We start from the raw sequence: 27,175 nt of genomic DNA on the forward strand, positions 1-27,175 counted from the left end.
CATTACCAGCAAATTCTTTACCGGTTGTTGAGAGCTAATGGTGACTGCATGAAAACAGAATTCTGTAGGAACTTAGAGTCTGCATTGAGTCTAGCCCCCTTCTTTCATATTTAAAATGACCACACTTACCAAGTCATTTTCTTCCTGTAGAAGTTTTGGTGTGGCTCACTGGCATTCTGCATGCTATTCTCCCCCCCCCCCCCTCTCTAGGTGATAGAGTGAAAATATGTAAATGGTTGGAGGGTGTTTTGAATCTTACTCTTCCAAGTAATTTTAGATGAGGTTTCCATTTATATTTTCACATCACCAGGGCACTTGTTGACATAATCAGTAATGATTGAGTAAAGCCAGTCAACCTTTTGGGGTTTTTTTGGAGGGGTAGGGGGGTTGGTATACAAAAAAGTTAGTTTGGGGAATTTTTTTTAAAAAATTGTCAAATTTTTCACTTTTCAAAACAATCAAAAGGAACATTTATTTTTCAGAAAATACTTCTCTGATCAGCTCTAGCTCTGAGTTCAGAAAACTGGATAACTGAAGTAAATGCAATAGAGTATCTTTTATTTTAATGCCACATCACTCGTAATGCTTCAGAAAGCTGGATATCAGTTGCTAAACTAGCACTGTGGTAGGAATGATCTAGTGGACATTATTGTGAGATCAAACTATAGTGAATTGGTTGCTATGAAGAATTGTGGAGTGTGTTCTGGTTTTGTAGTGACTCCCTTTAGTTTATTTGGTATAATGCACCTCTAGATATAGCCTTATACTGTAAATACTTGTGTCAAGGTTCCTTCCCCACTCTGAACTTTAGGGTACAGATGTGGGAACCTGCATGAAAACTTCTAAGCTTAACAACCAGCTTAGATCTGGTTTTGCTGCTACCACTCCCAAGTGCTAACTCCCTTTCCTGGGTAGCCTTGAGAGACTCCTCCACCAATTCCCTGGTGAACACCAATCCAAAACCCCTTGGATCTTAAAACAAGGAGGAATTAATCATTCCCCTCCTTCCCTTTTCCCCCCCACCAATCCCTGGTGAGTCCAGATCCAATCCCCTTGGATCTTAAAACAAGGAGGAATTAATCAGGATCTTTAATTAAAAGCCTTCTTTTTAAGAAAGAGAGGTTAAAATCAGGATGGAAAATAACTTGACAGGGTAATCAAATTCAAAGAGCCCAGAGGGAACACCCTCTAGCCTTAGGTTCAAAGTTACAGCAAACAGAGGTAAACCCTCTAGCAAAAGGAACATTTACAAGTTGAGAAAACAAAGATAAACCTAACACGCCTTGCCTGGCAGTTACTCACAAGTTGGAAATATGAGACTTGTTCAGAAGATTTGGAGAGGATGGAGTGATGTCTGGTCCCTCTTAGGGCTTGTCTATACTTACCGCGCTGGTTCGGCGGCAGGCAATCGAACTTCTGGGTTCAATTTATCGCGTCTTGTCTGAACGTGATAAATCTAACCCAGAAGTGCTCACTGTCGACTCCAGTAATCCTGCTCGGCGCAAGGCGTACGCAGAGTCAACGGGGGAGCCTGCCTGCCACGTCTGGACCGCAGTAAGTTCGAACTAAGGTACGTCGACTTCAGCTACGTTATTCACGTAGCTGAAGTTGCGTACCTTAGTTTGAATGGGGGGGGGGGGTTAGTGTAGACTAGGCCTTTTTCCCAAGAGCGAACAACACCCAAACAAAGAACACAAACAAAAGCTTTCTTCTTCTTCTTCTCTCTCCCCCGCCCCCCCCACAAGATTTGAAAAGCTCTTGTCCCCTTATTGGTCCTTTGGGTCAGGTGTCAGCCAGGTTACCTGAGCTTCTTAACCCTTTACAGGTAAAAGAATTTTGGTGTGTCTGGCCAGGAGGGATTATAGTATTGGGTAACAGCCCTCCTGTGTACTTCCTTTTATAGTTATGACAACTTGTCATAATATTTAAGAAATATTATGACTTCCAGCACTTACCAAGTGTAGCGATATTTGAGAAAATGCCAAAGAGCTCTACTGGATGAACCAGAATGCAAGCTGATGTCACTTTTTTTTTTTTTTTTTTTTTTTTTTTTAATGGGTGAGGTGTGGTGGTGGTGCAGGGGGAAAGGAATATAACCTTTAAGGAATGTCTTGATTGCCTCACTCTTCTGAGAGGCTAGTCATTGCAGCTCAGTTGCTAATTGTCATGACCATTAAAAGTGAACTAGTGGGAGACAAGATAAATACGCACACACTTCTTATTTCTCCTTTATTAAACTGAGATGTTTTGAATCTTGGAACCCATGACCCTAATTTAGGTAATCACTATTTAAGACAGTCCTTACATCTTACTGAAATCAAACTTAAAGTTAAGTGTGTTTTAGATGCTTTCCTGGATTGGGGCCAATGCAAACTCTGTCCCTTCTGGTCATAATAACCTGATGTACTCTAAACTTCCTGAGTAACAGCCGTGTTAGTCTGTATCCGCAAAAAGAAGAACAGGAGTACTTGTGGCACCTTAGAGACTAACAAATTTATTAGAGCATAAGCTTTCGTGGACTACAGCCCACTTCTTCGGATGCATATAGAATGGAACATATAATGAGGAGATATATATACACACATACAGAGAGCATAAACAGGTGGGAGTTGTCTTACCAACTCTGAGAGGCCAATTAATTAAGAGGAGAAAAAAAAAAAAAAAAAAAAAAAAAAACAAAAAAAAACAAACTTTTGAAGTGATAATCAAGCTAGCCGAGTACAGACAGTGTGATAAGAAGTGTGAGAGTACTTACAAGGGGAGATAGTCAACGTTTGTAATGGCTCAGCCATTCCCAGTCCTTATTCAAACCGGAGTTGATTGTGTCTAGTTTGCATATCAATTCTAGCTCTGCAGTCTCTCTTTGGAGTCTGTTTTTGAAGTTTTTCTGTTGTAATATAGCCACCCGCAGGTCTGTCACTGAATGACCAGACAGGTTAAAGTGTTCTCCCACTGGTTTTTGAGTATTTTGATTCCTGATGTCAGATTTGTGTCCATTAATTCTTTTGCGTAGAGACTGTCCGGTTTGGCCAATGTACATGGCAGAGGGGCATTGCTGGCACATGATGGCATATATCACATTGGTAGATGTGCAGGTGAACGAGCCCCTGATGGTATGGCTGATGTGATTAGGTCCTATGATGATGTCACTTGAATAGATATGTGGACAGAGTTGGCATCGGGGTTTGTTACAAGGATAGGTTCCTGGGTTAGTGGTTTTGTTCAGTGATGTGTGGTTGCTGGTGAGTATTTGCTTTAGGTTGGGGGGTTGTCTGTAAGCGAGGACAGGTCTGTCTCCCAAGATCTGTGAGAGTAAAGGATCATCTTTCAGGATAGGTTGTAGATCTCTGATGATGCGCTGGAGAGGTTTTAGTTGGGGGCTGAAGGTGACAGCTAGTGGTGTTCTGTTATTTTCTTTGTTGGGCCTGTCTTGTAGGAGGTGACTTCTGGGTACTCGCCTGGCTCTGTCAATCTGTTTTTTCACTTCAGCAGGTGGGTATTGTAGTTTTAAGAATGCTTGATAGAGATCTTGTAGGTGCTTGTCTCTATCCGAGGGATTGGAGCAAATGCGGTTATATCTTAGAGCTTGGCTGTAGACAATGGATCGTGTGGTGTGTCCTGGATGGAAGCTGGAGGCATGTAGGTAAGTGTAGCGGTCAGTAGGTTTCCGGTATAGGGTGGTATTGATGTGACCATCGCTTATTAGCACAGTAGTGTCCAGGAAATGGACCGCTTGTGTGGATTGATCTAGGCTGAGGTTGATGGTGGGATGGAAATTATTAAAATCATGGTGAAATTCCTCAAGGGCTTCTTTTCCATGGGTCCAGATGATGAAGATGTCATCAATGTAGCGCAAGTAGAGTAGGGGCGTTAGGGGACGAGAGCTAAGGAAGCGTTGTTCTAAGTCAGCCATAAAAATGTTGGCATATTGTGGGGCCATGCGGGTACCCATAGCAGTGCCGCTGACTTGAAGGTATATATTGTCCCCAAATGTGAAATAGTTGTGGGTGAGGACAAAATCACAAAGTTCAGCCACCAGGTTAGCTGTGACATTATCAGGGATACTGTTCCTGATAGCTTGTAGTCCATCTTTGTGTGGAATATTGGTGTAGAGGGCTTCTACGTCCATAGTGGCCAGGATGGTGTTTTCTGGAAGATCACCGATGGATTGTAGTTTCCTCAGGAAGTCAGTGGTGTCTCGAAGATAGCTGGGAGTGCTGGTAGCGTAGGGTCTTAGGACAGAGTCTACATAACCAGACAAGCCTGATGTTAGGGTGCCAATGCCTGAGATGATGGGGCGTCCAGGATATCCAGGTTTATGGATCTTGGGTAGCAAATAGAATACCCCTGGTCGGGGTTCTAGGCATGTGTCTGTACGGATTTGTTCCTGTGCTTTGTCAGGGAGTTTTTTTAGCAGATGGTGTAGTTTCTTTAGGTAATCCTCTACATAGATTGCTTCCGTCGACGTGCAAAGGCTGAAATTGTGGAAAAGCAACATCACTTGCCACATAACCTCAGCCATGCTGAACACAACGCCATCTACAGCCTCAGAAACAACCCTGACATCATAATCAAATAGGCTGACAAAGGAGGTGCTGTCGTCATCATGAATAAATTGGAATATGACCAGGAGGCTGCTAGACAGCTCTCTAACACCACATTCTACAGGCCATTATCCTCTGATCCCACTGAGGATAGCACTCCCAGCTATCTTCGAGACACCACTGACTTCCTGAGGAAACTACAATCCATCGGTGATCTTCCAGAAAACACAATCCTGGCCACTATGGACGTAGAAGCCCTCTACACCAATATTCCACACAAAGATGGACTACAAGCTATCAGGAACAGTATCCCTGATAATGTCACAGCTAACCTGGTGGCTGAACTTTGTGATTTTGTCCTCACCCACAACTATTTCACATTTGGGGACAATATATACCTTCAAGTCAGCGGCACTGCTATGGGTACCCGCATGGCCCCACAATATGCCAACATTTTTATGGCTGACTTAGAACAACGCTTCCTTAGCTCTCGTCCCCTAACGCCCCTACTCTACTTGCGCTACATTGATGACATCTTCATCATCTGGACCCATGGAAAAGAAGCCCTTGAGGAATTTCACCATGATTTTAATAATTTCCATCCCACCATCAACCTCAGCCTAGATCAATCCACACAAGCGGTCCATTTCCTGGACACTACTGTGCTAATAAGCGATGGTCACATCAATACCACCCTATACCGGAAACCTACTGACCGCTACACTTACCTACATGCCTCCAGCTTCCATCCAGGACACACCACACGATCCATTGTCTACAGCCAAGCTCTAAGATATAACCGCATTTGCTCCAATCCCTCGGATAGAGACAAGCACCTACAAGATCTCTATCAAGCATTCTTAAAACTACAATACCCACCTGCTGAAGTGAAAAAACAGATTGACAGAGCCAGGCGAGTACCCAGAAGTCACCTCCTACAAGACAGGCCCAACAAAGAAAATAACAGAACACCACTAGCTGTCACCTTCAGCCCCCAACTAAAACCTCTCCAGCGCATCATCAGAGATCTACAACCTATCCTGAAAGATGATCCTTTACTCTCACAGATCTTGGGAGACAGACCTGTCCTCGCTTACAGACAACCCCCCAACCTAAAGCAAATACTCACCAGCAACCACACATCACTGAACAAAACCACTAACCCAGGAACCTATCCTTGTAACAAACCCCGATGCCAACTCTGTCCACATATCTATTCAAGTGACATCATCATAGGACCTAATCACATCAGCCATACCATCAGGGGCTCGTTCACCTGCACATCTACCAATGTGATATATGCCATCATGTGCCAGCAATGCCCCTCTGCCATGTACATTGGCCAAACCGGACAGTCTCTACGCAAAAGAATTAATGGACACAAATCTGACATCAGGAATCAAAATACTCAAAAACCAGTGGGAGAACACTTTAACCTGTCTGGTCATTCAGTGACAGACCTGCGGGTGGCTATATTACAACAGAAAAACTTCAAAAACAGACTCCAAAGAGAGACTGCAGAGCTAGAATTGATATGCAAACTAGACACAATCAACTCCGGTTTGAATAAGGACTGGGAATGGCTGAGCCATTACAAACGTTGACTATCTCCCCTTGTAAGTACTCTCACACTTCTTATCACACTGTCTGTACTCGGCTAGCTTGATTATCACTTCAAAAGTTTGTTTTTTTTTGTTTTTTTTTTTTTTTTTCCCTCTTAATTAATTGGCCTCTCAGAGTTGGTAAGACAACTCCCACCTGTTTATGCTCTCTGTATGTGTGTATATATATCTCCTCATTATATGTTCCATTCTATATGCATCCGAAGAAGTGGGCTGTAGTCCACGAAAGCTTATGCTCTAATAAATTTGTTAGTCTCTAAGGTGCCACAAGTACTCCTGTTCTTCTAAACTTCCTGTATCTAGAGACAATGTGACATGTATTATAAGATTCTTTTTGGGGGTATTTTTGATTTTGTTTTATACTAATGGCAGTTGGGTGTAAAGAGGGAAAAGATTGTTTTCATTTAACAAAATAATGCAAAATTTTTGTGATGCCACAATTTCCATAACCAATTGATACCAGAGTCCTGGCTTTTTAGACTTTGGTTTAGGCAGAAGCAGCAAGAATGGTGTTTTTTCCATTTAATGTTAGCTGGTCCTCTCTTCTCCTTTTTAAATGCCACAGATGGATAGTTTCCCTGACATGTTTGCTGCTTTGTATGTAGAGAATGTTTGTTTGGTGCTTCTAAAGACAATCTGGAAGTGATTGCATGCTTCATGAAATGCCCAAATGCTGTGAAAAGCACACAACTTTTTTCCTCATTGGTTTTTCTTCTGCCACTTCCCACTCTGGAAAATAATTCCTACTGTGTATCACACAAGACTGCAGGAATATGAACACCCAGCTAGGAATGGGAGAACTTTGTCATATTTAGAACCCTCTCAAAATCATGATTGTTAGGTTTAGCATCCGAATGATACCAGTTCCACTTAGCTCCAGGGTTTGAGAGTTCTCTGATGCTTATGTGTAGCTTTAAAATATTTATTTCCCAGGTGACACCAGAAACATGACAGAACTACTTTGACACAAGAATTATCGTTGTTTGTTTGCATTGCAGTGATGTTAGAAATACAGGATTTGCTTTGAGAAGGGGTGGGGGGGGGGAAGCTTTTAAAAACCCCAAACACATCACATCCTTTGATTCCTACATCCAGTACTGAAGGACTTGCTTGGGGTTTCATCTGTTTCATTTATCTTAAGACAAAGGGGGTTACTCTTTCCCCTCCCCCCACATTGGTGTAAATCGGGAATAACTCTATTAAAGACAAAAACAATGAGGAGTACTTGTGGCACCTTAGACTAACACATTTATTTGGGCATAAGCTTTCGTGGGCTAAAACCCACTTCATCAGTTGCATGGCGTGGAAAATACAGTAGACATGCATATAGACACTGTACATGAAAAGATGGGAGTTGTCATCCCATGTGTGTGGGGGGCAGGGGGTGGTGGTGGTGAAATCAGTGCTAACGAGAATTCAATTAAAGTGGAAGTGGGCTATTATCAACAGGAGGAAAAAACGATTGGTAGTGGTAATGAGGCCAATGTAATCAAGGTGGCCCATTTCAAACAGTTGACATGAAGGTGTGAGTAACAGTAGCGAGAAGTTAGTATGGGGAAACTTCACTACAGAAACAAATTTCCCCCTACTGTTTATGGAAAAACAGTGTAATGTACACAAGGCCATTGGGTATAAATACAATGCAATCCAACATAATTGGGTTTCTATATTCTGTCTACACTACAGCCCTCCCTGCATAATAAGGTTAGGTCCCATCTACACTTGAGCTCTTTATCCAAGTTATAATTGTGTGTCCTCTGAACTGGTTACAGCTGTGTAGTGTAATGGGTCTGTGATTAACTCACTGACACATAGGGAAATCAGATCAGTTCTGGGGGTTAGGGGATGGGGGGATGCGGCAGCACTGAATTTCAGTGCTAGAAACTATTAAATTCATGGCTGTTTTCCAGATGGTACAGTAGCTTCAGACACTCATTGTACTGTCCAACTTGCTGCTTTTTATTTTTTTTTAAAGTCGTAATCCAGCAGCAAGAGAAATACAATTTTACCCTAGCAACATGCTTGGATTCAATTAATCAGAGCAGGTAATTATCCCATCTGCATAATGAGGTTCATGACCATCTTATTTATCAGTTACTGATATGAGTATGTGCTTTACACAGGGACTTGCTCACTGGGACACATTGAAAGGGAATGTGGGCAAAGTAAATTGCCAGGACCAAAAATATTCAGTTCATCTCTATTATTGTTGAAGGTACCTGGAGCTGAATCCATTTATTCCCTTTCCACCAGCTAATCTTATTTTGATCCCACTGTGCAGTCACACTCCTATGTCTGTCTGCTTACCTAATAAATTGAACACTTTTTTTTTTTTTTTACTTTGCTGCAAGATTAAGCAGAAACTGGGCCATGAAGGATAAATATTTCTTGGCATATAAGCCTCTTGGGTAACTTATTAATATGGTAACTGAACATGGGGACTGTAAATTTTGAGAAACTTCTCCTAATAGTCTTTAAAGAAACAGTATTTTTATTGGCGGATCTTCATTTGATAGGGCTCTGTCTCTCATGCCAACTGAACTCGAAGAGGCAATTTCTATGCATTCTTTTCTCCATTCAACTAATCTGCTGCCACACCTCTTCACAAAGGTGAGAGAGAGGCTATATTCTTCTGACCCCTACGTTCTTGGGCATAAACAAACTAGGGGAAATGCAACCTACATGGAGCTGTTATAAGGTGGGTGAGTTACTGGTTGGAAAATCATTCCCAGAGAGTAGTTATCAGTGGCTCACAATCAAGCTGAAGAGGCATATAGGAGGGTCCCACAGGGATCCGTTCTGGATTCAGTTCTGTTCAATATCTTCATCAATGATTTAGAAATGGTATAGAGTACATTTATAATGATTGAGAATGATACAACGCTGGGAGGAGTTGCATCATTCGCAATCAAGTGCTTTGGAAGATGGGATTAAAATTCAAAATGATTTGACAAACTGGAGAAATGATCTGAGGTGTAAATAGAATAAAATTCATTAAGGACAAATGCAAAGTACTCCACTTAGGAAAGAACAATCAGTTGTACACCTACAAAATGGGGAAATGACTGCCTCGGAAGGAGTACTGCAGAAAGTGAACTGGGGGTCATAGTGGATCACAAACTAAAGAGGAGTCAACAGTATAAAACTATTGTGCGCAAAAAAAGGGGGGCGGAAAAGCAAACATTATTTTGGGATGTATTCGCAGGAGTGTTGTAAGCTAAGACATGAGAAGTAATTCTTCTGCTCTAATCCATGCTGAGTAGGCCTCAGCTGGAGTGTGGTGCCCAGAAATGGACACAATACATGTCAGGAAAGATGTGGACAAATTGGAGAAAGTTCAGAGAAAAGCAACAAAAATTATTAATGGTCTAGAAAACCTCTTAAGCACTGGAATAAATTGCCTAGGGAGGTTGTAGAACCTCCATCATGGAGGTTTTTAAGAGCAGGTTAGACAAACATCTGTCAGAGATGGTCTAGATCAGAGGTGGGCAAACTACAGCCCGTAAGCCACATCCAGTCCGCGGGACTGTCCTGCCTGGCCCTTTTGCTCCCGTCCGGGGAGGCTAGCCCCCGACCCCTCCCCTGCTGTCCCCCTTCCTCCGCTTGCCATGCTGGCAGCGCTCTGGGCGGCGTGGCGGCAAAAGCTGCCAGCCTACCCTGGTGCTCTAGAATGCGCAGCGGCGTGGCTGGCTCTGGCCAGGCGACCCGGCTGCCAGTCCTGGCGCTCTGAGCAGCATGGGTGGGGAGCAGGCAGGGAGTTTCAGGGGACAGGGAGCTGGGGGCAGTCGGATAGGTGTGGGAGTTCCAGGGGGCCTGTCAGGGGCAGGGACGTGGATAGGGGTTGGAGCAGTCGGGAGACAGGGAACAGGGAGGGTTGGATAGGGGGGTGAGGTCTGAGGGGGGGCAGTTAGGGGCAGGGGGGTCCCAGGAGAGGGTGTTCTGAGGGGGGGGCAGTCAGGGTGGGAAGGGGGTGGGGGCCAGGCTATTTGGGGAGGTATAGCCTTCCCTACCAAGCCATCCATACAGTTTCAGAACCCCGATGTGGCCCTCAGGCCAAAAGTTTGCCCACCTCTTGTCTAGATAATGCTGGGTCCTGCCTTGAGTGCAGGGGACTGGCCTAGATGACCTCTTGGGGTTCCTTCCAGTGCTGTGATTCGATGCAAGATCTTGAATGCTGCAGACCCAATGCGGTGTTGCTGCCTTGGGTTGGGCAGGGAGTTTCTCCACACTGTAAGAACATATCTGGATATCTAATTTTGAAGACCTGTAGATCTCTCTTCCCACTCCTGCAGCGTATAGGAGACTATCCAGCAGACACAAATTGATGGGTGGCCACTACAGTCTGAAGATTGCATAAGGGTATAGTGTAGCTCTGGAGACTGAGAGCATTCAACTGCAGACAATCATTTCACGCCTTTTTTTCCTGGGTTACCTGTGCAGACGCCATAGCATGGCAAGCATGGAGCCCACTCAGCTCACCACTGCTGTTGCGAGCATTGTAAACACCTCATGCATTATACTGCAGTATGTTCAGAACCCGGCTGAGAGACGGCAGCATGAGGATGATTGTGAGGAGGACATGGACACAGACATTCCTGAAAGCACGGGCTGTGGCACTTGCTCAGTCTATAGTTGAACTGCTCCTTACCAGTGTCCAGGCTGCCTGCCAATTTTGAACAGCCAGACACAAGGGCGATTAGAAGAGCACAGGTAGGCATGCTGCGCATTGGCTTTGAAAACCAGTTTCATGACTGGCCAGGCTACAATGTGACAGTTGTGTGTGTTTCTCCTTGATGCAAACCCGCCCCCTTTGTTGATTTTAATTCCCTGTAAGCAAACCACCCTCCCCCCTTCGATCACAGCTGGCAAAGGAAATAAAGTCACTATCGTTTTGATACCGTGCATTCTTTCTTTTTTTAAAAAAAAGAAAAAGGGGGAGATAACTGACAAGGTAGCCCGGGGTTGGATAGGGTGGGGTGGGGGAGCAGGGAAGGACAAGGCCACATTTTTGATTTGTAGTGTGGCTACAATAAGCACTGTTTGAATGACAGCCTTCTGTTGCTTGGGCCATCCTCTGGAGTGGCTGGGTGCCTGGAGCCTCTTCCCCCCCCCATGTTCTTGGGCATCTGGGTGAGGAGGATATGGGACTTGGGGAGGAGGGCAGGTGGTTGTACAGTGGATGCAGCAGCAGTCTGTGCTCTTGTTGGATTTCCTGCAGCTCCACCAGATGCGTGAGCACGTCCGTTTGCTCCCCCATTAGCCTCAGCATTGCATCCTGCCTCTTCTCATCGTGCTCACTTAATGCTTTCCTGGACTCTGCCACTGAATGCCTCCATGCATTCAGCTGTGCCCTATCATTGCGGGAGGACTGCATTAGCTCAGAAAACATGTCATCGCGAGTGCGTTTTTTTTTTATTTTTTTTCCCGCCTTCTAATCTGCGATAACCTCAGGGACAGAGTTGATAGGGGGAGCATAGAAACATTTGCACCTGCAAGGGGATAAAAAGGGAGAGTAAAATTTAAGATGATACATTTCTGAGAATAAAAGGGAGACTTTCTTTCACAGTGAATCAAGCAATTCCCAGCAGACCGCACATGTGCTTTAGGTACAAGGTCACATTTTGCCTTTTTGTATTGAGTGCCTGCCGGTATGGTGACACATCACACATAGCTGGGCAACAGAATTCTGTTTCCAGGCAGCCATGGTAAGCCAAAGGGTACACAGGTTTGGCTTCTAACGCCTTCATAACGTGGGAATGTTTTCAAACTGCAGCACCCTCCTTTCCCAAAGCAAGCAATGCTGGTTGGGTTTGCCATTTAAAAAGAGGGGCTGCAGTTTTCTGGTGGATGTGCAGCACATACCTTCTCCCTCCCTTTTTCCCCCCCCTCCCCAACCCCTGCCACGTGGCTATTTGGGATGATCCCTTCACCCCTCCCCCTGCCACCTGGCTATTCTCAGGGATGATCCCTTTTAGGCAAGCACAAACAGCCCAGCATGAACGGGGTCCTTTTACTGTTCCCTTACAAAAATTCCCCTATTTCAACCAGGTGACAATGAATGATATCACTCTGCTGAGGCGAACACAGAAAGATGTAGACTGAATGTTGCTTGAATGGGACCAAAACCCAGGACCATTCATTGCCATGCTTCGTGCTGCAATGATTCCAGACTACTTGCTGCTGGCTTGGCATGGTAAAGTGTCCTACTGTGGAGGATGAAATAAGGCAGCCCTTCCCAGAAACCTTCTGCAAAGGCTTTCAGAGTACTTCATGGAGATGTCCCTGGAGGATTCCCACTCCATCCCCAGACACGTTAACAGTTTCCAGTAGCTGTACTGGCCATGAATGCATCCGAAGTCTTTAATGTTTGATTTGCCTTGAAGACTATTGCTTTTAAACCTTGTACTGTAGTTACAAATGTGCACTCACCAGAGGTGACTTCTCTGCCTTCAGGTCAGGGATCCTGCCTTGGGAGGGTATTGGCTCCAGGGTGATGAAAAGGTCCTGGCTGCCAGGGAGAACAGATTCACCGCTTGCCAACTGTGCGTTCTCCTGCTCCTCTTCCTCATCCACAAAATCCTCCTCCATGTTGCACGAGACTTTCCCCCGCCCTTGCAGGTGTCCACGGACAGTGTTGGGGTAGTGGTAGGGTCCCCCTCACCCCCAAATGCCATGCAACTGATCATAGAAGTGGCATGTATGGGGCTTTGACCCAGAGTGATCGTTTGCTTCCTTTATCTTTTGGTAGGCTTGCCTGAGCTCCTTGACTTTCACGCGGCACTGCTGTGTGTCCCTGTTGTAGCCTCTGTCCATCATGCCCTGTTTGATTTTTTTTTTTGGCCCATATATTAGCATTTCTTCTTTTTGATTGGAGTTCTGCCTGCACGGATTTTTCTCCCCATACAGCAAACGAGCTCCAGCATGGAGCGATTCTGGGGGGACTGCATGGTCACCTGTGCTGCTGAGCGCGCCGCGCTGACCAAACAGGAAATGAAATTCAAACGTTCCCGGGGATTTTCCTGTGTACCTGGCTAGTGCATCAGAGTTGAAAGCGCTGTCCAGAGCGGTCACATTGGAGCACTCTGGGTTAGCTCCCGGAGGTCAAGAACATCAATTTACGACAGCAATACCCCAAATTCAACCCTGCAAGGTCAATTTTAGCGTACTCCCTTCGCCAGGGAGGAGTACAGAAGTCTATTTTAAGAGCTCTTTAGGCCGATGGAACGGGGTTGCTTGTGTAGGCGCATCCATTATAAAATCAACCTAACGTGGCTAAATTTGACCTAACTCTATAGTGTAGACCAGGGCCGAGTTGCTAACTGTTGTGAAAAGACATTGTGAAATCTTGTTGAAGGGCCATAGTGAGATCTCTGGCCCCAGCTGCACAGGAAGCAAGTATGGCACAACTGTAGAAACTTGAATTAGTGACTGCAAAGACTGGGAGCCTCACAGACCAAAGATTTTTAAGGTGGCATTTCTAGCAAGCTACAAAAAGCACAATAAACCCTCTTGCTCTTGGTTTGTAAAAACCCATCTATCAAAATTTCCTGTGAGTGATGGTGTCTATTAGAGACCTGCTGCCATGAATGGAAGTCACTAGTTAATCCAGAAGTAGTAATGTTATCATAAGTGCTGTTCTGAAAACTAATTCAGATTAAAATGTGTTAACATGGCTTAACCAACTGGATGAATGATATCACTCTGCTGGTGGATGGAGCCAAATGGGGTCTAGTCTCAAGCTCCCTCCATTCAGCTGGCTAAATCATGCTGATGCAATTTTAAAAACCACTTGCATTCAAATTTCTCTCTGCAGAAATAAGGCTAAAGGCAAGGAAAGGGTTTGCACGTAAGAGCTAGGAGCGATATGTATTCTAGCTAGATAAAGTAAGCTGAGATGTGTGTGTGGCTTTTTGGTTTTTTTTTTTTTTTTTTTTTTTTTATGATGCTTCATCCTGACCTCCCTTATGTTAGAAATCTCCTTGGACAAGTACCTAGATATACAAGATATTAGACAACAATATGTCTAATATGAGCCTCCAGCTAGTTCTTTGTCTCAAATAATTACAAGCACAAGCAAAGAGGCTAGGTTTTGAAAATCTGTAATTGCCTCTTTCTGCTAAAGAAGCCGGAAATGCATAGGTGGCACGTTCACATCTGCAAGTTCTTCCACTATGCCATGTACCAACTGATACAGTAAAATCACAGCACACAGCTTATAGAATGCCTTTTGAGTCCACATTTTCTTTAGTCACTCTGAAGGGCCATAAATTGGACAACACTGCCTGATCCAGTGGATAGACATGCTACGTTCTGCACCTCGCTTCCGGTTGGTCTTCATTAAAAGTGGCCCTCATGGTCACAGTGGCTACTCCACCATGTGATGCAAAGTGCCACTGGCATGCCTAGTCAGTAGAACAAGGATAAAACTTTCTCACCTAGAAACTTCTTTACTTAACTACTGTGTTGCTTCTTGCATACGTTTAAAGGATTCCTAAAGTATTTTTAAAAGGCTAATGGCAATGACTGCCCTGATGTAACTTGTCTCCTGTACTTTTCTGTGGGGTTGAGGATAATCTGGTTTCATAAGCAGTTAGTCATGTAACATGTTAGATTCTAAAAATATGGCTTGTTTCAATTTCAGCTCCAAGTCCCACTACGGCTATGCACTACATGTCCATAAAATGTGTAGATGTACGGAAAAACCACCACAAAACCAAGTGGCTAATGCCTTGGGGACCCAACCAGTGTGAGAGGATCCGAGATCTTGACGAGGCGATGAGCAGACAAATAGAAGCCAATGACATTGTGTTTGCTGTTCACATCCCCCTCCCTGCCAAAGAGATGAGTCCCTGGTTCCAGTTCATACTTGTTATCCTGCAGCTGGACATTGCGTTCAAGAAAAATAATGAGATAAGTATGTCACTTTTATGTATCCCCAAAAATGCTTGATCAGTACAAGAAAAGGTTGACCATAGAGTGTGTGCGTGCATGTGTATGGGTGGGGGCTTAAATCTCTTAGACCATTAAAATAATTTTATTTAACTATCTGGGATACGTACTAAAAGTGAGACCGTATAAACACTGTTCCCTTTTGAAACCATCATCTTAAGGAGAATTTTAACGTCCTGAAGGTCTGTCAATTTATGGATTATTTACAGTGTATAAAATGTATTTAATCATGGAAAAATCAAAATATCCCCCAACAATACAAAAGGGAGTAACCCTGGTAAGAGCAATGTCTTCTCCAAATCCCCCTTTGCCAGATCCTACTACATAACAAGCTGTTTGGGCTTTAATACTGCTCCCACTGAAGTCCACTGGCAACAATCCACTGACTTAGTGGAACTGGGATTTGAACCATAAGACAAAGCTCACTAGTTGAGGTCCACTATCTCCCTCTGCATGGGAGAAAGTTTCTGGAACTTTTTTTTTTTTTTTTTTTTAAACTATGCTGGGGTAGTGATGCTAACAAGATGGTGCCATTTTAATCTGACGTGCAGCATTTTACAGGATGAGCTATTAAGCAGCATGCTAGTGCTGGAATGGTCAGTGGAAAGAATAGTCAGTTATTAAAATTGTGTGAGCTAGAGAGGCCCCTTCTCCTTGAAAAATAAATTGTGGGGAAGGGACAGCTCTAGCATGTTAAAGGAAGGAAAGCTAGCATAAGGAACTCTCCTCCTACTCCTCCCAACAAAGAATGCTGAAGCATAATTCTGATCTGCAATCAGAAATGGCCTTTTTCTTTACTCCCTCACCCTCCAAATCTCAGTTTTGCGAGCACAAATATGGAGTGGACTCTTTCATATGATTGAACGTCACCTTGAGATCATTTCTGTTTTAATCTTACTCTTGTTGAGTGAACGTGAATCTATCCTCTCCTTTCTGTTACTGGATGTAGTAGCCTTACACTTTTGGATGATAACCAGGAATGGCCCCACCTACAAGGGCTCCTTCTTAAAGACTTTACAATGGTAAAATGCATGGTTGATTTCCATTATGACACCATTTGGAAGTCACTCCTCTAAGATCCATGTCCCAAATTATTATGTAGTGTTGTTACAAATTAATCAGCAGTACTCCTAACCAAGCTAAAATCAACTGTATTAAATCTACACTTCTTTTCTAGTGAGCACATATCCCTTGCATTTATAAATTAGCTTTTCAAGGCTACTGAAATCTGCATAGGCACCCTCAGAAAACCAGAGAAAGATAAGGGGGATGTTCATCTGTACTCAACAGTGACCCTGTAACTTTATGATGCTTGCTTAAACTGGTTTTCAATTTTCACTGCAAAAACCAGGACTTCTTTTCACTAGTGGTCTGCAAGCTGTTTGAGCTGAACAAAAGTCTATTTGCAATAATTCTTTATACTCAAATTTTCTAGCAGAGTTAGATTATTTTGAGGAATCTGATATTAGGGTTCTGGGAGGGGGTTTGTATACAATATTTGCCTGGTGGGGGCAGGGCTCCAGTGACAAGGTTGCAGTGACTCATGTTGTTTTTGATGTAGGCTTTTCCTCTGACCAGTTCAAGTTCTAAATTTTGCCACTTGAGCCACAGGGCAAGGATAATGGGAGACTGTCATAGTTCTATCACAGTTTAATTAGTATTACTCTGCTTGCTCAGTAGGCATCACTGACTAGAATACCACGAGTCAGGCATGCATGTCAGTCAAACAACTTCAGAACTTGGTCATTGACTAAACAGGGGCTTTCCTGTGGTAGAATGAAATGCTAGTCATGACACTGTGGGCCCCAAGTGGACTCTGTAAGATGGTTTATTTTTCTCAAAGCAACACAAACTGGGTAGCCCAAAAATATGCCTTCAGGAAGGCTGGTATTATGCCCTTCGGAAGGAAGGAAGGCCTTATTCATGCACGTCTTTAGAAATATGTTTTAGGTCTTTGATAAGGATCCAGATACTTAGAAAAAGCAGTTTGCTCTTATATCTGTCAACTCACATGGAAAGCTGCCTGAGCTTGGCTTTTTCTCTAAAAAAGGCTAATTTCTGGGTCTAAACAGACTATTCCTTTTTAATGTAATGTTTACTCAAATACTGAAAACAACAAATGCTCTTGCTCAGTTTGACTGTTCCCCAAAAGATGGGGAGTATGGAGAAATCTGCCAAAGAAGTCTGAACTGGTTAAAATGGTCTGTATTTGGCTACTGAAATATGCCGTGCATATTTCATTTAATTTGTCAAGCAGGTAACGACTGCAAATAGAATTCCAGTCTTATCTTAGTGCAATAAGTCTCATTCACATAAGCTGTATGAAACAAATGCTCTGTGTGAATAACATTGGCCAGTCTCCATCAATAACACAGCTGTTGAAAGAGCTTAGTTACCAGGACGATGGATGGCACTCTCTGAGGGAATGTTTGTATGCAGTAATCTGACATTTAGCTGGCTGGCAGCAACCTTGAAAGTGAGGTAGAATTAGGGGGGAGCATTGGTGGTGATCTAGTTTCTGACCACAAGAAATCGCTTGTTTAAGAGTCAGCACAAAAGGCTTCTTTTGAAACTTGAAGTGTTACTCTATTACCATGCAATTAGATCTTATTCCTGTCATTGAGTTGGAGAACACTGGAAACTTTTTTTGGAATGGGTAAAATGCCACTCAGCTCATCAGTGCTCATTCCACCATATAACACCTGGTTTCAAACCAACTGTTTCTTGGCTGACCTACAGTACACATGCCTCAACGTAGCCCAGCCATTGCCTGCACTTATGCTCTTCTAAACTTTCATGCATTCTGGCCTTTTGATCCTTCGGCAGTAACTTTGCCTTCAGCAGGTAATATTCCAAGTTGGATACACTTCCAACAATGAGTTAAATCCTCTTTTACTTGCTTAATAGGTTTGCATTAGATTCTATCTGTTGTTCTCGTAATTTAAGTCCTTCAACTTAAGTTTCCAATCCTCAGTCCTCTCTAGTCTTAAGTAATAGAAATAACTGCCTGCACATCTTGCCGCCGCCACCACCACCACATTGGTTATAGCTGAATACCTCTCCTTCATGAAGCAATGTGCTGTATCACTGGACACTGTATGTATGTATTTATTTATTTATTATTTTGTCTGCTGTACCTTCTTGGACATAAGACTTTCTTGTTTATCAATCTTCACCTCTTGTACATCACCTGGAAGACTGGACCATTGTACACTAGCACTCCTCCTCAGACTGCTTTATATTTAACCTCTTATGCAGAGAACTGATTTACTTCTATTCACACTTAGTGAACTTGGACTTGGCTTTTATTCCCAACTCCTGCTGTAAACTTGGCCAAGTCACTTGACATCTCTGCCTCCATTTCAACGTGTATAAAATGAGGAAAATATTTGAAATCTGTATATGAAATGTGCTTTATAAGCAGGAGATGGTGGCAGCAGCATTTTATTACACGGAAAATCAATGGCATGACTTTATCTATAACATTCCCTAACTGTCTTGTGAAGGACTTAAACCACTTTCAGCCTAATTTAAAAAAAAAAAAATTGGGGGGAGGATGAGGAGACCCATTTTAAATGAATCTTAAAAATCCTAATAGATGCGAATAACTTAAGTTTCCAGTATTGTCAGCATGGAGGAAAAGATTACCATCATCACTTTCTTTTTTCTGAAGGGGATCACACCATAGTCCGTCTAGCCCTGTATGCTCCTACTGAGATTTGTATGAGCTGGCCCTTTTCTCTTCCTAAGTTGGCTGGCTTGTACTTCCATCCTTTGTTAGCTTTCTGCTAATGCAAAAACTGACAGTTTTTCCTAGTTGCTAGTGTCTTTCCAGGTTGTTCTATTAGTATGCAGCTGGCACAGACCTGTCAGTCTGTGAAATGACTTCCCTATTTTTAGACTGTCTTTTGTGAGTGAAGATATCTGTACTAACAGTTTAAAGGGAATTGGGTGAAAGCTCATAGTCACTGAATTTCTAGCCTCAAAATCCCAGACATCTTGAGATGTGACATGGGGAATGCAAGGAGAGCTAAATCGTCTCTTTCTTTAGGGCTCTTGTAGTTGTGACCTGAGTTACCTTATGGATGTCCATGAAACTGTCATGGAGAAGTCTGACTGGCTGGAAGCCTTAGGAGAACATGTGTACCAGGAGACAATCCTCTTTGGCACACTGCCTACTGTATAAACAAGTTTATTTTCTCATTTAGAGAGTGTTTCAAAATAATCCAGTGGGGCAGGTGAGATTATTATTCACCACCTCTTGGTATTGACAACTGAGGTGCTATATGAGGATGTGAAATCTGAAATCTCCATTATCCATACAGCATCCTGTTACGATGACAATGGAATTGCATAGCCACCTCTTCTGTGCACAAGTGTCCTGTGCATCTGTGGAAGGTTCATCTAGTCTGAGCGTGCAGTGGGGGGAAGTGGAAGAGGAAACCCTCGCAACTACACATGATTAATCTGAATCTTAACTATATACGGTAGCCTGTTATAGGTGCCTGGCCAGTCTCCTGTTTTGACACTAAAGGAGGTGGCGGATACCATGTTTGTGTGTGACCCCTCCCACCTCAGTTTTTTGTGGCCATACATGGTTCTGAAAACTGGAGAGTTCTATGCAACATGGAGAAACTGAATAAATAATTCCCTGAACATTGATATTTTGACAAGCTGAATATATTTATGGGTATTCAGCAGCACCTTGCCTGTCTCTCTTCCTCACCTTCTCTCTCTCCCCCTGAATAAGCAATCTCTCCTGGTCTCTCTCTACCTCCAGTATGAAGAAGATACTACCCCGTCTTCCACTCCTCTCTACCTTTCCCTTCTGATACATGACTCTTTTTTTTTTTTTTTTTTTTTTAAATTCCCTTTTATAAGAAGGATGTGTGGCTGCCTCTTCAAAGCCTTGAAGGTCTTGCCTATTATCCTGGTTCTGAATATGTTTTGGGGGATGGGCTCCTTATTCTCATCCCCAAAAGTACCTGGCGCGATCTTGAATGGGCTCCGTTCCCATCCTGCAGCTGTCTGAGCCCAAAGAGCACTTCATGTGGATCTGGAGTGGGGGCACCCAAAAGCCAGGAGTAGAGAAGACAAAAGACCACTGGAAGATGAGCCCTTCATGGAATATCAGAGGGCCAATTGGGTGAGACCTTTTGTTTAGAGGTCTTAATATTTCTTGTGACTTCATCTGCAAGGTCCCTATCCTCTATATTTAAATCCCTCCTTGAAGACTCAATTTTTTTGCCATGCTAAATTCCTCCTAGGCAACTAACTTATACCAACTAACCAAAGAAACACAATTTTGACTACCTTTGTATGTTGTATCTTTTTCCAGTGCCCCTTTCTCAGTTCACCTCTCTAACTTAAAGTATAAGTTCCTCAGGACAGATATTGTGCCTGCTTTCTGTTTAGAAAGCACATACTGTGTATTGGGCACTACAAGAAGTGAGTAATATGTTGATGGGGAGTCTCTTTGTTCGTTCCTCCAATGATCTGTCTTGTTGACTCTTGAGACGTGTGTCTGACATCCAGTTTTAAAACCACTCCCTTGTCTTGTGGCCAAACATAGTGTGGTGTCTGCGTTTGCTCCAATTTCCACACCATGCTACAGTATGTTAACTATATACATGGTTCCTGGTTTTGTGTGTTGTTTTTTTTATCTGCAAGAACATCAGGAATGTTACCCAGCTGAACAAAAAGTATGAAAGAACAGTTAACTGTCTAAGGGTGTTAGTATAGCCAATACAGGTAGAGTTACAAACCTTTCACGGTTAAAGTATTTAGCAGAAGTTTAATTTTTTTTTTTCTCCCCCAAAAATAGCTGGTTTCAGTGAAAGGAGTCATTAGTGCACCCAGGTGCGGAATCAAAGTCTTTTTCTTTATACTGTATTGGTGTGTAAGAACATTTCTGTTCTTGTCAATTTTGAAGGGACACTTCAGTCAAGTTGCATCTCTGATGGGCGGCGTAATCCCAGACTATTGCTTAATAAAACTCTGAAAACTTGAAAATTATAAATATATCCAAATATATTCTGGATTTTACTTCTTTGGCATTTTTCTTGGCTTGGACAAAAATATACTAGTTTTTTTTGCTTTCTGGTTTTCATGACCAGTGATAGTGCAGCAGTGTTTTAGTGTTTAAAAACCACTGCAGTTCCAGTGGGAACAGTTTGCAAAAATGAAGTCCTGAATAGTCCCGTTTTTATAATTTTGTAAAATGGGGTGTGTGGGTGGGCTTTTGGGGCCCAGTTTGACTGGACTATTTAGCCATTATTTGCTGAAACGCTAAAACAGTGGCCCTGAGCTCGTGTATTCATATTTCAAGGAAGCTTAACTAATGCAAAGATGGCTCTGGGGTATCAGAACTCCTGATCAATCTGGAAGACACAGATCACACATGTGACAAAAACAGCTCAGAAAAAAACATGTTGGCGTCCACATTAAAGCTTGAGAGAGCCACCTCCAAACACACTATAAATAGCAAGTCTAAACCACAAACCCATCCACACCCCTTCCCAGCATTCTGTATGAGTGTACCATTACATAATCCCAACAAAAACATAACTCTGAAAAAGATGACAAATGCGTAGGCCAAGCAGAGCTTCAAGAATCTGTTCTTATTCTGTTGTAGATTTGAAATATCATCCTTTGTAAACTGTAAAGGCCAGTTTCTCAAAGGAGCACAGCATCCATGGTTGGGGCCAGAGACTCAAAAGAATATGTTGGGTGCAGAGTTCCTTGTCAATCTGCTCCCATGTGAACTATGTAAGTGAGGTGGGATTTGGTGGATTTTTGTTTTGAGATCCCTTTTGCACAACATCTCTGTTCATGGTTTGTATATAAATGGCCTTTCTAAACCTCTTCAATGGGGTAGACTAGATGGAATGCATATGGCAACTTATCACGTGGTGAGATTTCTGATCTGGTTTGTTGGCAACCATGCCACCTTCCACTTCTAGGGAATTTCAAAGCAGATGCTGTTTGTGGTAACCTGTACTTTGAACTACTACTGCTTCAGGTCTGTCCACTTTCTGCATCTGCTTCGAAGTGTGCAGTGAAGAAAGATTATCTTCTGAGAAAGACATTAGAAATGATGAAAATGGACATGAAAAGAATAACAGTGGGTGAAAAGCAGAAGAGAATGTCCATTTAAGGTGGCTTTTTTTTTTTTTAACATGTTCTATCTTACAATACTTAATATAAGCTCCTGTACACACAGGAAGTAGGGTAGGGCCAGTTACTGAGTGAGTTCTGATTTCATCGATCTCTATAGTACAAATTCAATTGCAGTCATAGTGAAGTGGGTCATGAGGCAGCAGAGCCTTGACATAGGATGCTGGATCGTGTGTGTGTGTGTGTGTGTGTGTGCGCCTTAGGACCAGTGTTACCTAAGACTACAAGTTAGCAAGAATAGAAAAGAATACCCAACACTCATGACCAATAAAGATTGGTCACCCTGGACTTCTAGGACTCCTACTGGAGAATAGATAAACATCCTATAGACGGTAAATATCCATAAGAGTTGGAATGGAGGGATTTCCATCACCATATGTAAATCAGAGTTTATCCTTTGTGTTCTGAAATATTTATTCTTGCACCTTTTTTTGTTGCATACTGTTCCTTTCATAATAAGCTTGGTTGTTACTCTTGCAGAAGACAATGCAGAAGTTACGCTTGATGTGTCCTTGGCCTATCGTGATGACATGTTCAGTGAATGGAAAGAAATGGCACATGCGATAGAGACCCGAAAGCTAAAATGTTCTTTTGCCTCTCCAAAAGTAGGTATTGCTGGTTTCTAGGAGTTCTTTGCAACTGGACACAATTCTAACCGCTTTTAGCATTACTAGGTTTCTGTTGGGTGTACAGTAAGTGGATGGGAGTTGCAGAGGGGAATGGTGCCAATAAAATTGGATTTCAAAGACTCCAAGGCAAGAGTGACTGTGTGTGTTCTCTAAGGAATGAAATTGGGATCCCAAGTAGTCATTAATCCTGGGGTCTACATTGATTTGTAATGCTTTTTTAAAAAAAAAATGCTATTTTAAGAAATAATGGTGATTGTTTTGTTTAAATCACTATGTTCTGGAAGGAAAAAGTGTCATGAACAAAATTTTGTTGCAGGGGGGAGAATTCCTACTACAATAAGGAGTTGTGGACACGACTAACAATTGTGACTTGGTGGGTTGTGTGTGTGGGTACCTGAGGTTGAGTAATAGTAGGGGAGGTGGGAAGGAGAAGGAAAGGTAACTTTCCATTTTGTAATTCTAGTATTTGGGGGAAGATAACTGTGTGACTCCAGCCCTTTGTGCTCCTGCTGAGGAGTCTGAAATGGCATTTCCTGCAGCAAATCACATCCATGGTGGTGGTTGAATTCGTGTACGAGAGTCCTGTTAGGGACCAGGGCCCCACTGTGCTTGGTGCTGTACAAACACAAAACAAAAAGATAATCCCTGCCTTAGTTCATAGCCCTGTAAGACCAGAAATAATTGGTAGATGTAACAGACGGATGGGGGAGCACCAGGAAATAATGAGATAGTATTAGCATGATCGTCAGTGGTGTTGTACCAGCTGACTGTCCATTGTCAAGTTGGGTGGTGGTTTTGGAGGTTGTGGATATGAGTAGGCTTAATGGCAAAAGAGAGCTTTAACTAAGAATTTGAAAGAGATCAATGAGGTAGCTTTGCAGGTGTTTGTAGGGAACTATTTCCGGGAGTAAGAAACCGTGTTGGGAGAAAGCATGAAGGTATTTGTTCAAAAACTGAACACGTGGGCATCAAAAGCTGGCAATTGGCAGAATTGACTAGGGAAGTGAAAACCAGTACTCTTGCGTTTGATGCATGGAAAAGGAGGAGCCAGCGAGGGATGCAAATACTGGATGATTTGGACAAAATGTCAGGAAAATGACCTTTTGCAGCAGTGGTGTTTTTTTTTTTTTTTTTTTTTTTTTTTTTTGAATGGATATAAGTGGGGCAAGATTGGCCTTGACAAATGCAGTGGAGAGGGTGTTTGAAGATCTGGACAAGAATCTTAGATGTGCGGATGGAGAGGCTGTATCTTCAAGATATTACACAGGAAGAACGGACAAAACTTAGCCTGGATGTCAGGATGTGTGTTTATCTAGAGTGCTTACCTCTGTGTTGGTCATGTTGAGCTTAAGCTGACAGCTGGAAGTCAATGAGGAAATGTCTGAAAGATAGGCTAAGATTTTACTCTCTAAAATAGAGAGAGCAGCAGCAAAGAAATTATGGTGGAACTTGCATTTGTGAATGAGGTGAGATTGCCAAGAGGCAGTATATAGAGGGAGAAGACCTGGGCAAAGCCCTGTGGGACCTGCCCTCCCTTCTCCTGAAGTTGGAAAAGGATCTTTCAAATGACATGCGGAAGGCTGATTGGAGAGAGGGAGAACCTGGGAAGGACGGAGTCACAAGACAGGACAAAAACTTCAGCATAGCCAACCATGCTGCTCCTCTTGAAAGTGGCCAATGGGTCAAGGAGACTGAGAATGGAGAATCTGTTTTTAATTCAGGTAGGAAGACGTCATTAGAGGACTGAGAGCTGTTTCAGTGAAGTGCAAGTGGTGGAAGCGTTCTTGGAGAAGGTCTAGAATGGAATTGGAAGAGACACTCCCTGCAGGGCTCGTAGACAGCACATCTGATCGATGAGCTTGGGAATGAAGGGGGTGGATGAAGTAGTAGCTGGAGAGGCAAGTGGGGTCAAGGATATCTTTGAAGATGGGAGAGACTAAAGTATGCTTGTATTGGGAGAGGAAAGAGCCAGAGGAGAGCGAGAGGTTAAGGAGAAGGATAAAGAATGACTGTGGGGCAGAGATTGAGGATGTTGAGGGATTGTATTGAGTTTATATTTAATGGCCACTTTGCATATATAAGCAGGATTAATGCATACAATAACTGTATTTAAGTAAAAGTGGTAAATATCAGGGTCGTTAAAAAAATTTTTAAAAAAATCAGTTTGATTTTTTTTCAATACAAAATGTTTTAAGGCTAAACTATTTAAATATGCTGAATCCCTGATGGAGCCTCCATCTAAAACGGAGTTCAAGTCTTCTTTTCTATATGAAGGATATTTTCCCCAATTCTAACTTTCGAGGTAGTTTTTTATAAATGTGGCACAAACAGATCATGTACTGTATTAAGGGCGTGATCCTGTGGAGGACTCTGGGGCTGCGTTATTGTGCACAAGGCAAAGTCATCGCAGGCATTGGGACCTGGCCTCTGATTCCAGGAGACACCATTGTATATCCTCTCATCAGGATCATTCAATGAGCCCATCTAGTTTCTCATGAAGCTGTAACAAGATGAACAAAAATTCAAGTGTGTAGCTTTGTCACAGTCAATGCTGCAAACATTGCAAAGATAAGATAGCAAAGGGAACATGAAACTTGACATATGAGTACAGTGCTCATTTGAGGCATCTTTTAGCCAAGTACAAATCTAGGAATAAAGGAAAATCATGTTGAAATTACAAGGTACTTCCATAACAACCACTTTGTCTCAACTTCACTGAAGAGAGCAGGAGGATGCAAACTAATTCTCCCCCAAGATGCATGATTTCGTTGGTTGGCTGTCTGGAGCTGTTTGTTAAGAACTGGCCCATTCCGATGACCAGTTTATGAAGAAAAGCATGGCAAAATAGATGGAACTATCACAGCCAAAGTAGGCAACGTCGAACGCAAGGGAAAATGTAAGCGGTAGGATTCATTATATGCAGTTTCTGCAGTTTGCCCAAGGCTATGGAAATAAAAAGTGCTGCTGTATTGCTGGTGCTGTTTTCAGGCAGTAAAGAAGCGGATGGATTAAGCACTTACTCCCCTTAATTTTCTTGCAAATATTCTGAACCAGAGTATCAGGATAGATGCCTAACTGCTGAAGATCATATTACTATGACATAGGCATCTAAATATTCACCCATCAATCATGCCAACCATAATAAATTGAAGGGCTAGTGATGAGCCATTCAAGCAGTGAATGTTTGCTGCTGATCTTTTAAAGAAAGTCACACCACTTAACTGATTTAAATCACTAGCCAAGCACTTGGAACCATAGTTCGTTGAAGTTCTAAACCAGCTTTTGACAGCAATAGCCTCTTCTGCAGGCACAGAGTATTTTCTTCATGTGAACTAATTCATGTGAGGTTGAAAAATCAATTGGGAGTTAAAATAGGAAAACTTGTCTCTCTTCCAGGCTGTGAATAAAAACAAAAGGTAGGGGATCTGATCTCCTAGTTAAGTCTGAAAAACTTTGAAAATAGTCTCTTGAAAATGAGACCGAGGGTAGGTATGTCTACACTAGAAACACTGTACCGTGGCAGTGGAGACACTACAGTGACAGAAGGGAGGGTTCTGTTGCTGAAGTAAATCCACCTCTGAGGCCTGGTCTACACAGGAGGGAGGGGGATCGATCTAAGTTAAGCAACTTCAGCTATGTAAATAACGTAGCAGAAGGTGATGTACTTAGATCAACTTAACGTGGTGTCTTCACCACGGTGAGTCGACTGCTGCTGCTCCCCCGTCAATTCTGTCTGTGCCTCTCGCCGAGCTGGAGTACAGAAGTCGACGGGAGAGCGCTCTGGATTGATTTATCACGTCTAGACTAGACGTGATAAATCTATTTCCCCACTGAATCTATTCCCTGCCTGCCGATCCAGCCGGTAGTGAAGACATACCCTGAAAGGTAGGAGCTAGGTCATCTGAAGTGCTGTCTGCACTGTGTGGCTTAATCATCTTAACTCTGTCTCTCAGGTGTGACTTTTACACACCCCTAAGCAATGCATCTAGGTTGACCTAACTTTCAAGTATAGAGCAGCCCCTCAGGTGAGTAGGAAGTTAAGCTCAAGACACTTTCACTTAAGCATATTTGAAAATTTTCCCAGGCTCACCTGAAATAGTTTTGATTCACTTACTGCAGCTGATCCCTCTGTTCCTTTAATAAATCATTGAGTTGTAAATGTGAAACATCTTATAAGAGAAGATTATGTATCCAAAACATTTTAAGGTGGTTTTGTTTAATAAAAGCAGATTTTTGTGCAGTTGTTTTAATGAAA

At 42.8% G+C, this 27,175-nt stretch overlaps 1 protein-coding gene across 1 annotated transcript in view; it reads left to right on the forward strand.

The window, feature by feature from the left end:
• WLS (Wnt ligand secretion mediator) overlaps nucleotides 1-27,175 on the forward strand; it is a 67,238-nt gene that overhangs the window by 23,790 nt on the left and 16,273 nt on the right. The window contains exons 2-3 of the mRNA XM_054037328.1: nucleotides 14,808-15,080; nucleotides 22,772-22,896. Of these exons, the coding sequence (XP_053893303.1) occupies nucleotides 14,808-15,080; nucleotides 22,772-22,896 (398 nt within the window). The remainder of the gene's footprint in view (nucleotides 1-14,807; nucleotides 15,081-22,771; nucleotides 22,897-27,175) is intronic.

This window comes from Malaclemys terrapin, chromosome 8, assembly GCF_027887155.1.
Source record: "Malaclemys terrapin pileata isolate rMalTer1 chromosome 8, rMalTer1.hap1, whole genome shotgun sequence".
NCBI classification, from domain to species: Eukaryota; Metazoa; Chordata; order Testudines; family Emydidae; genus Malaclemys; species Malaclemys terrapin.